This window comes from Emydura macquarii, unplaced genomic scaffold (assembly GCF_026122565.2).
Source record: "Emydura macquarii macquarii isolate MOO-44397 ecotype Brisbane River unplaced genomic scaffold, CSIRO-AGI_Emac_v2 contig_1348, whole genome shotgun sequence".
NCBI classification, from domain to species: Eukaryota; Metazoa; Chordata; order Testudines; family Chelidae; genus Emydura; species Emydura macquarii.
The window spans coordinates 21,936,572-21,950,341 of record NW_027131485.1 but is presented as its reverse complement, the minus strand read 5'-3'; the positions used below and the strand labels follow the sequence as shown (position 1 = coordinate 21,950,341).

Genomic DNA, 13,770 nt, shown 5'->3' with positions numbered 1-13,770 from the left:
AGGAGGATGTTAATTTTCTTTAATTTCAGTAGAACAATGTTTTAAATCCCCTTCGTCTCTTAATACCATGATTCAGAGCATGGGATCTACAGCTACCATCATTGGTACTCAACAAGTAACCTGAAGAGCCTGATGCTACACTTCTTAATCAGGCTGAACTCCCAATGAAGTCAAACTCTGAAAAGGGAAGCTCAATGTTTCTTCTCAAGACATCCTTAATGTTAAAAAAAAAAATTATTACATAAGTAAAATACTATCCTAGTAGAAGAAAATGTGTGTTCCATATTATATTTGAATACTCAGTTACAGTAGATAGTGACACTTGTTGCCATCTGTCCAGGGGTTGAGGGCTTGCATATAGTCAACAACTTACAATTTTTCAAGCCAGAATCATCAGAGCTTTCTGACCAGCCCTATTTTTAAAGCTGTCCGTGGACATTTATTTAAACATCACATTGTTTACTAAACTTCCCCTGGCAACATAACTTCTTATGCTAGAGATCCCATCCCATCCCTACATTTTTTGGATCAATTTTAGTATGTAACAGGCATTTTAACTACAATCACAGATTTATGGAGGTATGCTAGAAGAGTCTAGAACTGGAAAGGAGTAGAATAATTCGGAAGAGGTTGTTAAACCTTTATGGTTTTGATGGCTTTTGCCACTCAATGAAATGCCCCTGAAGGACTGAACATTTTTGGTATTAATAAAATTAAGTATCTTTCAGTTAAAAACTTGGCTTTAATTTACCAGCTCTTTTTGAAATATATAATGCCACAAAATGTATCTGTCACAGGCTGGCTGGTCCTTTAAGGGAAGTAGGGCCCAGCCTCACATGTGGCAGATCAGATGCCTTCCCAGCTGATCCTGATTGGCTAGGGGTCTGATGGCCCTGTTCAATTCTTATGTCCATATGGGAAAGAACAACCGACCATGCCTACAAAGAGTCAGGTACCTCAGTTGAGTAGAGGAGCAGATGTGCAGTTTTTTCCATGACTGGTGTTGGCACAAGGGAGACTCCTGGTGGATGGGGAACTTGGGAGCCAGCACTCTGTGGAAGAGTGGGAAAGAACTGAGAGTAGGAGGGGCATAAGACCCTTTTGTTTATGCTGAGTTTGGGATTATTGTCTGAGTTTAGCAGCACCTCGCTGGGTGGTGCCAAAAGAGACTGCTGCCTGAAGAGGGTTTCCCTGGGGCGCTGGGAAACTGAGGCAAAGTGAATACATGATGGGACACAAGGGGGCACTGCAAAGTTTAACCCTGCCACAGTATCTTTTTAAACTCACTGATTGAAAAGGTGAACTGTCTTTTATTTCTTTCAAAAAGAAATTAGAATGTTTTCCAAAACTAAATCATTTTATGTTTCCCATTCTTTAAAAATTCTATTTGGTATAGAGGAATATCATTCTAGATGTAAAAGTAGCATTCCTGTGTGACATAATACAAAATTTCTTAATCTGGTTAGTTGTTGCTTTTGCAGATTTTACAGTTTTCCAGATATAGTGAAATGACATTGAGCAAATCAGTAACTGAAAATGTATGAGAGAGACTAGACTTTCTTGTTGGCGATAAGATTGAAGTCAGCAGGGACATTTTCAGTAATTACATACCCAGTTACTTGAATTAGATTTAATGTAACATTTTGGGTTATCATAATGAGTGATAATTACTAAACATACTATGAAATCAGGTAAATTAAGTTGTACAACGGGAGAGAAATGAGATCTTTCTTGCTGCCACTTTCTTTTATTGATCTTGACCTGCTGCTCACAAACAGGGAAGATTTGGTAGGGGAAGTAGAAGTGGGTGGCAACCTAGGCAGCAGTGACCATGAGATGGTCGAGTTCAGGATCCTGACAAAAGGAAGAAAGGAGAACAGCAGGATATAGACCATGGACTTCAGAAAAGCAGACTTTGACTCCCTCAGGGAGCTGATGGGCAGGATCCCCTAGGAGGCTAATATGAGGGGGAAAGGAATCCAAGAGAGCTGGCTGTATTTTAAAGAGACCTTATTGAGGGCACAGGAGCAAACCATCCCAATGTGCAGAAAGAATAGCAAATATGGTAGGCGTCCAGCTTGGCTTAACAAAGAAGTCTTTGGTGAACTTAAACACAAAAAAGAAGCTTACAAGAAGTGGAAGCTTGGTCAGATGACTAGGGAGGATTATAAAAACACTGCTCGAACATGAAGGAATGAAATCAGGAAGGACAAAGCGCAATTGGAGTTGCAGCTAGCAAGGGACGTGAAGGGGAACAAGAAGGGTTTTTACAGGTATGTTACCAACAAGAAGAAGATTAGGTAAAGTGTGGGCCCCTTACGGAACGGGGGAGGCAACCTAGTGACAGAGGGTGTGGAGAAAGCTGAGGTACTCAATGCCTTTTTTGCCTCTGTCTTCACAGACAAGGTCAGCTCCCAGACTACTGCACTGGGCAGCACAGAATGGGAAGGAGGTGAACATCCCGCAGTGCTGAAGGAACAGGTCCAAGACTATTTAGAAAGATTGGACATACACAAGTCCATGGGGCCAGATGCAATGCACCTGAGGGTGCTGAGGGAGTTGGCTGATGTGATTTCAGAGCCATTGGCTATTATCTTTGAAAGCTCGTGGCAATTGGGGGAGGTCCCTGATGACTGGAAAAAAGCAAATATAGTGCCCATCTTCAAGAAAGGGAGGAAAGAGGATCCAGGGAACTACAGACTGGTCAGCCTCATCTCAATCCCTGGAAAAATCATGGAGCAGGTCCTCAAGGAATCCATTTTAAAGCACTTAGAAGGGAGGAAGGTGATCAGGAACAGTCAACATGGATTCGCCAAAGGAAAGTCATGCCTGACCAACCTGATTGCTTTCTATGAAGAAGTGACTGACTCTGTGGATGTGGGGAAAGCGGTGGACGTGATATACCTTGACTTTAGCAAAGCTTTTGATACGGTCTCTCACAGTATTCTTATCAGCAAGTTAAGGAAGTATGGGTTGGATGAATGGACTATAAAATGGATAGAGAACTGGCTAGAGCATAGGGCTCAACGAGTAGTGATCAATGGCTCCATGTCTAGCTGGCAGCCGGTCACGAGTGCCCCAGGGGTCGGTCCTGGGGCCGGTTTTGTTCAACATCTTCTTTAATGATCTGGACGATGGTGTAGATTGCACCCTCAGCAAGTTTGCAGATGACACTAAGCTAGGGGGAGTGGTAGATACCCTGGAAGATAGGGATAGGATACATAAGGACCTAAACAAACTGGAGGATTCGGCCAAAAGAAATCTGATGAGGTTCAACAAGGACAAGTGCAGAATCCTGCACTTAGGACGGAAGAATTCCATGCACAGCTACAGACTGGGGACTGACGAGCTAGGCACAGCTACAGACTGGGGATTGAGGAGCTAGGCAGCAGTTCTGCAGAAAAAGACCTGGGGGTAACAGTGGATAAGAAGCTGGATATGAGTCAGCAGTGTGCCCTGGTTGCCAAGAAGACTAATTAATAGCATATTGGGCTGCATTAATAGGAGCATTGCCAGCAGATCGCGGGAAGTGATTATTCCCCTCTATTCGGCATTGGTGAGGCTGCATTTGGAGTATTGTGTCCAGTTTTAGGCCCCCCTCTACAAAAGGATGTGAAGAAGTTGGAGAGAGTCCAGCGGAGGGCAACAAAAATGATTAGGGGGCTGTAGCAGAAGACTTATGAGGAGAGGCTGAGGTAACTAGGCTTGTTTAGTCTGCAGAAGAGAAGAATGAGGGGGGATTTGATAGCAGCCTATAACTACCTGAAAGGAGGTTCCAGGGAGGATGGAGCTAGGCTGTTCTCAGTGGTGGCAGATGACAGAACATGGCGCAACAGTCTCAAATTGCAGTGGGGGAGGTCTAGGTTGGACATTAGGAAAAAGTTTTTCACTAGGAGGGTGGTGAAGCACTGGAATGAATTACCTAGGGAGGTGGTGGAATCTCCATCTTTAGAGGTTTTTAAGCTGTGGCTTGACAAAGCCCTGGCTGGGATTATTTAGCTGAGGTTAGTCCTGGTTAGTCCTGCTTTGAGCAGGGGGGTGGACTAGATGACCTCCTGAGGTCCCTTCCAACTCTGTGATTCTATGGTTCTAAGTAAAAAAACATGAAGATTTGAAAAAAAGTCTCGTGTAATGGCACACTGATAACTGTGTATAGCTTATTCATCTGATTTTATTTGTGTGGCTTTAGTTACTGTATATGCTTTATAACATTTGTCACAGTACATGTATGAAAATGATTAATCTTCATTTTTTCATGTTTTATGCTCCTTCCTTTGGTTGATAGAATTGTTGATATATATTTTTGTATATCATGACAATGTGATCTTTATCTCCTATACTCAGATGAACAGAATGTTACTCTTTTTTTTAATCTCTGCAAAAAAATCTATGGATCCTCTTTCTTAAAACAGCTTGTTGAACTTCTCAGGCCAAATTAATTACTAATAGATCAAAATCAAGAGAGCACAAGGGGACTTCAGACACGGCTTCCCTTAGATCCTGGGGGATCCACCATTTATTTCATTGAGAGAAAGGGAGTAAATCCCCCTCCCCACTCAACAACATATATGGGAGCTCATGTGGAGATTCCTCCCCCATCTGAAACGTCTTCCTTGAAGTTTCTCATCAGGAGAAGACATTCTGATTCTAAGTGCCCTCTTTATAGTACTTTTTATTTAGACAGCACTCTTGATGTCAGAGGAAGTATTTGTGAATGGAGCACTATTATATTAATGAGTGTTTTGCTTTTATCATTTTACTATTATTACAGACTCTGTAATTTGCTATTTTGCCATCAGCAACCCTGGAAATCTGTGACCGTTCATCATAATTTATATAATGTCCTAGTTGAAAGACATCTGGTTATTGAATGCAAATATCTATGCTAACTTTAATAGTTAAAAATCATAGCAAGCCAGGAAATATGAAAGCTAAGCTTCCAATAGTAAAATTAACATGATTGCATTACACATTTTGTAATATTTATATGTTTTCACATCTCTCTCCAACAGATTCCAAAAATCAATACAAATCTCAACTTCATTAAACTTTTGCACTCTGAACAATAAACTCATGTTCTTTTATATCAATTACATCAACAGATCAGGTCATCTCACAGTCCATGCATTTGAAATTTATATTGCCTAATACTATTGATGTAACTGCTAAAGTTTCGCATTAGAGTGCAAGTTTGAAGAATATGAAGTACATGTTACTTTTAGGTGTCTGTTGGAGATGAAAACAAAAGCCTTATGGAGTGGATGTCAGATATATTAGGTAAGATAATATATGTTGGGTGTACCTGTAAGTATTTATATCAGCAGTGGCCAAATTGTGGCTTGTGAGCCACATGAGACTCTTTTACAGCTTAAGTGCAGCTTGCAGAATCTCTTAATCCAACCCATTCTCCGCCTACCAGACTGGGGTGGGGAGCTCGTAGTTTCTGCCCTGTGACAGGATGGTGGGGCTAGAGGATTCTGCCTAGTGGTGAGTGGGGTCTTGGGGAGTCAATCCCTGATATATATTGTCATAAATGTATATTAGTTCATTCTACTTGGTCCAAGAGTTTTCCCATTATTAAAATTGTTCAGTTGTTAATCTAATGCAGGCAGTATATTTATACTTTTAATTTTTTTTATATCAAATGCATTTCATACAGTGGTTACATGTATGTTCCACCGTACGGTGAAGTACATCTGAAGTACACCGGCTGCATTCTAAAAGATTAATGGATGTATCTAGCCTTTTTTAATTTCAAGAAATCAAGTCACTTGTACTGCCAATAATTTTCTTATCTTAATAAAATAAAAATTTTAATTAAATCGGATTTGATTAGTTCTGCCCATTAGAAACAAGAGGAAAGATCTATTAAGGCAGATAGTCCACAACCCCTCTTCACCCAGCAATTTAGATACTTGCTTCCTCCTTGGTGGTTTTAAAAGCACAGGGCTTCCTATTTTAAAATTATTGTTATTATGTTTCTCTGTTCAAGCCACAACACCTCTTCAGTTCCTTTCTGTTGAGGTCGGTGGGACTGCTCATGTGTTTATAGCTAAGCACATCTTTAAGTACTTTGCTGAATTGTGCCAAAATGCTGAGCATCTCACAGGATTGAGCCCTAAATTAAATCACAGTTTACTATAACTAAATCAGACCTCTCCCAGAATCTCCTTTTTCTTAATTTTTTCGGCACCATAAAGCCTTTCCAGATTTATTTTCTCATTCATTATACCCAAGTCATGCCTTAGCCATCATGCTAGCTCATGCTTTACCTTCAATCATATCAAAGAGTTCTTGTTAGGATGGTTGGATTTTCAGAATCTACAGAAACTGAGTCTTGCTTGCCCTGCTGTATTAATGCATATCACTGGTGATCTCCCAACAATAGAAGTCCGTTGAGAAAGAGGCAATGTTGCGTGCGTGTGTGTATGAGAGAAACAGAGATGGCATTAAAAGCAAAAATATCAGCATTGGAGATACTGTGTGCTGCCTAGCTTTATGGACACCATCACATTCCCACTTCATTTGGTGTTGGTCGTGCTTTGAGCAAGGGTTGAACTAGATGACTTCCTAAGATCTCTTCCAACTGTAATCTTCTATGATTCTAAGATTTGTAGATACAGAGTTTAGCAAATTTCTTCACGGTGTTATCAGAAATGATCTCTCTGGGCTTTAGAGGAGGACTTTGGATCTTTTTTTGACCCTACTTCATTTCTTTTTAGGTACTAATGTTGATTGTGGTCCTTTCTTCGCCATTCCATTGTCTTCACACTACCTCTGCCCTTATTCTTGTGTTTGTTCCATGGCCTATAGCTGCTGAAGAGATTCTGCATTATATTCATGTCTCTGTCATTAGAGTAGGGTTTTGGGTTTTTTGCATCTTTTTTTATTGGATATAAACAAGCCAGGAAACCAAAAGTCAGCCTTTTTCTGCATTAGTCAAATAAAGAGCTGCAAAAATGCAACTTTCTAAAATACTGCAGGTAATTACATTATTGGTAATGAAAAGTTTTGGAAAGCTATCCCATAGGATCAAATAATAAAATCTTGTTTTTTGTGTCATGATTTTCACTGGTAATTTCAGAAGCTTCTTTTGATTGATGGATTAATATGAAAGTGCATTAGTCCTGTATTTTTACAGAAACTTAACATGTCAAATTATAGATGACCACATGTTGATGCTGCTGCTTATTTTAAATATTATGTCATTTTAATATCTGTTGATCAGATTGTATAGTTTTAATTACATTTTAGTTGCTATTAGTATTCCTTCAAAATGCATAGTGTTAAAGCAGCTTTTGAAAACCAGACTTTGAAAGCCTGTACCTCTGAGAGGTGTTTGGAGGAGTTTTATGCATCAATGCATCAGTCAGATTTTCTTTCTCCTTTTCCTTTCATGTGGCTTCTGGATAAACAATTAGCATTTTTTTTATGTTGTTGGACTATCCTGGATCATTTATTGCTGTTCCAAAGAAGTTTTCAGTCCTCTTAGGTGCCAGAGAAATTTTTAAGACAAAAAAGTAGATATTGAAAAAAGTTAAATAGATTAATTATGAGAGACAAAACACTGACTGTAGTTCTAACTGTAAACAGAAACACCAGGAAAGGTAACAAAATGACTTTGAGCCCTGGTCTGCACTTAACGGGTGATTCGGCGGCTGTCGACGGGAGTTATGCAAGCTACACAGAGTAGCTTGAGTAACTCCTGTCAACTTCTGTGCTTCCCTTCTGCGTGGCGTCTTCACTGCACTGCGCCGAAGGGAACTGTGTTCCCATCGACACAGCGCAACGCCACTTGAGGGGGTGGTTTTACTGTGTTGACTTCTGTATCGACTGAGCGGGTCTTCACTGACCATTCAGTTGATCCAGATAGGTTGATCTGACAGCAGCGACTTTGCCCCTGTCAGTGTAGACGTACCCTGAGTCACCTGTGACAGAGGTGGATATTAATCCAAACAGCCTGGCATGGAATTAGTGGTAGAGCTATGATTGGAAGTGACATGTACAGAATTAATGGCGTTAATTCATTATTTAAAGTGATAGGTATGTAGTTTCGTTAGTGTTGTATATAGTAGTCACTTGTGAAGAAGTAGAAATTTAACACTACTTGTATTTAATCAGAGACTACGATATATGAGGGCAGGTCTATACTTAAAATGCTCCATTGGCTCTCCCGTCAACATAGCACTGTCTACATGTGTTAGGTCAGCATAACTATGTTGCTCATGGATGGAGATTTTTCACATCCCTGAGTGATGTTGTTATGCCAATATAGGTCTATAGTGTAGATCAGGCCTTAATTAAAATGCAGAAATTGTGTTTTTATGCATCTTTTATTTTGACTAAAATAAGTTTACTAATTTACTAGCAAGTGTTTGAAGTTAAACAGCTTTCATCAAGATTTATGTTCAGTGAACAGTTGGAATATGAATACATAATACCATAGTTGTTAGTATGGAAGTCTTAATGTTTTGATCTTATCAAAAGAAGCTAGAATAGAGTAATTAATCAGGAAGTCTCTAATTATTAAATCAAGTGAGGCTGAGAAGTGAGCCCCTCTAATGGAATTAAGTAGAACTAAAATGCATGACAGAAACAAAGGCAGTCAATTAAAATTGCACACAACCAGCAAACAACAAATATACAATTAAGTGCATAAACTACATTAATGAAATGTTAAGGTTTCCTTAAAAGTCAGAAAGTTCAAAACTAAAGTGTCAACTCAACCATATTACAAGTTCTGCATATTTTTAATATATAATTTAAAAAATACAGGGCTAGTATTGAACTACTTATTTAACCACACAATGATAGAAGATTCTGTGTATGTTCTGCCAAGTTAATGTTACTATGGGAACCTTCACTTTTTCATTTTCTGGTAACTTTATAGTTCTGCCCATAGCACTAAGAGTGGTTAGTTCAATCTTTGTTTCTATTTAATAATTCAAAATTTATTGAGGCTCCCACAATTGTTTGCATGTTGGTGACACAGTGAACTTAGAACTGGCCTTAGTCCAACTCTTTGGGGTCCACACCTGAAGAAAGACAGGAGACCATGGATGTAGTTTAATTAGGCTACAACTTTATTCATTTATAATATCTAGGAGTGCATAGTAACTAATTGTACTGTGAGGTGAAAAGGGGGTCAGTTCACTGCTGTTGCACATGTAGGAGCCCCAAACCCCTTACTCAGTTGCCTTAAGAAATGCTTTCCTTCAAATTCTTTTCCGGTCCATTTTATCCAATAATTGTATCCGTTCCATAACATATCTACACTGGACATCTGCTACAATTTTAAATATTAAGTTGTGATCTAGCCCCCCATCTCCCAGACCAGCTCTAGGGAAGTGAAAAACCCACTCCACCTTGTCCAATTGGCAGTGAGGAAGAAGTTCAGTCCCAGTCTCCCAAGGAAAAGGGCAACTAGTATAATGTCCACAGCAAATCAAAAGATAAAGGTTGCAGTGGGCATATTTTACATAGGGTACGAACCAAAGTACTGATGTACTGGAATTAGTGGCCTGTAAATGAAATGCTCAATTTGAAAGAAAATTAAAATTGGGTGGTAAAAGTTTGATCTCAATAAAATGGTTTTCTTTTGTAGGTGTTTCTTTTATAATACAAGAAACAAAGAAGTCAACAAAATATATATAAAGTGTTCTGTAATGCTTTGAGTTGATTCACAGTATTTTAGATAAATTCACAAAAAATGACAGTCCAGAAAGCAAAATGGGCCCAGAAAGTCTTTAAGGCATCATGTACTGCTTTATAGCCGTGCATACAAGTTCATTTCTTCTGGGCCATGTTAAGGCCATGGGTGAATTCACCAGTCTTCTCTGTCCTAATTCTGGACTCTGGTTGGAGATGTCCATCTGAGAATTGCCTTGTGCAGGAGAAATCTCTGCTGGTCTAAGCCTGGTGGAAGTGGCTCTTGTGTCAGCATCTGCTGCACCTCCTTCTTCTTTCTCCCCTAAAATGGGCAGGTGGTGTGGCATAGACTTAGGGACCTTTTGCCAATGGTGTAAATTGGAGCACTTATCCAGGCGTCCTAACTTCCACTGGGGCTGGCTCCCTGCTCCTTTGGAGGGGAGAATACAGACCTTATTGTGAAAAAATGTCATGTAAATGGCTACTAAAAACCCCCCAGAACTATTCTACACATTACTACAAAATTGAATGTAGTCAAGCATTATTTACACCATCAGAAAGTTTTTTGTTTTGAAATCAATTTTTAAGCAAATGATATTTTTACATAAGTATGCCTTTGTGTAAGTAAAATTCTGGAGGCCAATATTGTCTTTCACCGTAAGTTTGAGTTTTACTATGTTTTCATCTTTTGTTTATAGTGCAGCAACAAAAGGTTGAGTTATTTTGTTATTTGGTGTCTGAGACTGCAAATACCTTTTCCTTTCAGCCTGATTTGTTATCACAAAAATATCATACAACTTGGGACAATTTAGCAGTTTCTGTTTGAGTGGGATTAGTAGGAGTGTTGCAAGGCACAGCTCTGCACCACAGCTGTGTATGAATTGCTTGTGTGCACTGTTCCTAAGTTAAATTAGTGCTATTAGTCCATTAATTTTAGGAGCATTTTACATTCATCCAAACAATTAAACTGACAACAGTATATTGAGAAGTCACTTGTGACTCGCCTTTCTCAGATACAGGGATATAAAGTTTGAACTTAAATTTTGTCTGATCAAAGTAGATGCCAGTATCTGCATTACAATTGCAAGGTAACATGGTATGAGTCAGGCCAAGATTTATATTTGTTGTAACAGCTTTTGGCTGTCTGTGTCATTAATCTTACTGTCCAAACTACTGCATTAACAGTACTATGCATTAATTAGGAAATGCATATTTTTGATTATACAGGGACAGTGTACATGGATATGAAACTATATTGTTCATCTTTTCAATACAGAGAGAAATGTGTCTTAATCTCAGGAGATTTGTTCTTTTCTATCTAACATTTTGGTTGTATGTCTTTCAGGTGGCAGAAATGCATGGGGAGCTTATAGAATTCAATGAGAGACTACACCGTGCTTTGATGGCTAAAGAAGCTCTTATATCCCAAATGAGGCAGGAACTCATTGATTTGAGAGGGCCGGTAAGTGTATTTTGTGTATGTCACAGCTTGTTTATTCTCTAATTCTCAAAACATACCACTGCATAATAGTTTTAGAAGTGATTCCCATTGTAAACGTCACTTAAAATAAAATGCATGTTGTTTTATGAAGACATACTCACCAGCAACCATACACCATACAAGAAGAACACTAACTCAGGTACATACCCCTGCAACAAACCCTGTTGCCAGCTATGCCCCCACATCGACTCTAGTGACACCATCACAGCTAACCACATCAGCCACACCATAAGGAACTCATTCACCTGCACATCTAGTAATGTAATATATGCCATCATGTGCCAGCAATGTCCCTCTGCCATGAACATTGGCCAAACCGGACTGTCACTACGCAAAAGAATAAATGGACACAAATCAGACATAAAAACTAGAAACATCCATAAACCAGTCAGAGGGCACTTCAGTCTCCCAAGACACTCTGTAAATGACTTGAAAGTTGTCATACTTTTACAAAAAAACTTCAAAAACAGACTTCAAAGAGAAACTGCTGATCTTGAACTGATCTGCAAATTTGACACTATCAAACTGGGTTTAAACAGGGATTTGGAATGGCTATCTCATTACAAGAAGTAATTCTCACCTCCTCAACTACTTCCCGATTGTTGTTCTTTAAACTTCCATGTATATATATACCTGCCTTTTGATTCCCATTTCTTGCATCTGAAGAAGTGGGTTACAGCCCATGAAAGCTTATGCCTACAAAAATTAAATTTGTTAGTCTTTAAAGTGCTACAGGACTCTCAGTTTTGGTTTTTTGTTTTTTTTTTAATGTAGTTAATAATGCCTCTGTCAAGAACTCATGACCTCTGGCCTCTTTCTTCGTTGTTTAACTCTTCTTCAGCAGTAATATTTACCAGAAATTGAAAAAGACTAATTAAATTAAATTGGCATTTGAACCAAGAACTCATAAATAGTCCTTTATTACTAATCTGAATTTTTATACTGAAAAGCTGGCACAATATATTTAAAGTAAATGTAATTGGCAGGTTTTCAGGTAGTAGGTTACATGTATTATCTATAAATGTTCAGACATCTATAGTCAATGTATTCTGAAAATACTTTGTAATGTTCCTAGGGCAATTCAATTGCTCAAATATAAGCTAAGTAGTTTTGGAAAGAATAAAAAGGCAAAGCTATTTCAAGCATGGAGTGATAAATATAAACAATTATGTTATATACTAGGCAATTGAAATAAAAGATGCTCAGGTATTAGAGACAGTTCGTTGAGTTTCTCAAACAAAAAAGGGCAGAATAAAGAGGATAAAAAGTAAAATAGAAATGAGACAAACACAGTCTATGAGAAGTTTGATAGTTTCACCTTTACATTAGCCCCAACTACTGGGCTGCGCTTGCCACGTTCCCCTGCACACATGGACTCCTAATTCTATCTCTCTCCCCAGAGCTATGGTTCCTCTGCTTCCAATTCTCTTCATTCCCTTGTTTATATACTTTATCTCCACTCTACATTATGAGGCTGTATTTCCACTCCCCGACTTCAGAATGCTTTATTCTATCTTCGAGTGAGTGCTCATATGCATTCCAATATAGGTGTGCGCGCGCCCCATGCACAGGTTCCTGGAACTTTTTTCCGTAGCAAGCCCCGCAGGGCCAGCCCAGGAGCCCCCTGGAGTGTCGTGCTCATATCGTGGTATAAAGGGCGCTGCTGGCCCCGCGGGCCCCCAGTTCCTTCTTTCCGCCTGTGACGGTTGCTGGAACTACTGCCTCTTGCTGTCTGCAAGTAGCATTTGTACCCTAGCTTGTTTGTTCGACTGTTCTTTGAAGTTCTAGTGTTAAGTAGTTGTTAATAGTTAGTTAAGTAGATCAGAGTAAGTACCCTTAGGGGTTCCTGTTGAGTCATGCCTGGCTCTACGGGCTTTAAAAGCTGTGATCTCTGCGCTAAAGCCTTTCCTGTGAGTGATCCTCATGACTGCTGCCTCCGATGTCTCGGAGAGCAGCATAAAAGAGACAAGTGCCTTCAAGCCCCGGACGCAAAAAGAGAGGGACGCCAGTCTGAAGGCCATCTTGATGGAGTCCGCACTCTGGCCAGCGTCTGAACCATCGCGGTCCCCAACAGCACTGAGCGTGTTGTCGGTGCGGAGTGCTCCTCCGGCACCGGCACCGAGGCTGAAGGTGCCCAAGAAGAAAACGCGGCCCGAGGCCGCACCTATGGACTCCTCCCTACGACCGGGACAGCAGGGAGAGATCAAGGAGATGCCCCAGCCACGTGCCTTGGAGGTTACTCCAGCACCGGCGTCTCCATGCAGGGAGCCTCCCCCAACTCCTGGGGGTGGAGGAGCGCCCCTGCAAGGGCCGTCGACACCGGAGGCATTCACTGCGGCACGCGCCCTCATGGCTATGCCCACGCCTCCGTCCCACCCTCGGCCAAGGGCTCAGGGACCTGCGTCTCGGGGCAAACCCACGCTGGGTGGCCCCGGTGGGTGGAGACGTCTGCAATCTAAGTCCTCCTCCCAAATGGTCACGGAGGGTGGAGAGTGTTGGCTTCCCTCCGAGCTCCGACTCTAGGTTGTCGAGCGCTTCAGCACCGCAACATCGTGGGTGGTCGCGAGGCTGGCACCGGGGTCGTTAGACATCCAGCTCTGACTCCAGCAGGGACCGCAGTT

The 13,770-nt window shown here is 40.5% G+C and overlaps 1 protein-coding gene across 6 annotated transcripts in view; it reads left to right on the top strand.

The window, feature by feature from the left end:
• The window catches only part of SNX29 (sorting nexin 29), a 446,224-nt gene that overhangs the window by 193,558 nt on the left and 238,896 nt on the right, over positions 1–13,770 (top strand). For all 6 annotated transcript variants that reach the window (XM_067551359.1, XM_067551357.1, XM_067551362.1 and 3 more), the window contains one exon: positions 10,994–11,110. In XM_067551359.1, the coding sequence (XP_067407460.1) occupies positions 10,994–11,110 (117 nt within the window). The remainder of the gene's footprint in view (positions 1–10,993; positions 11,111–13,770) is intronic.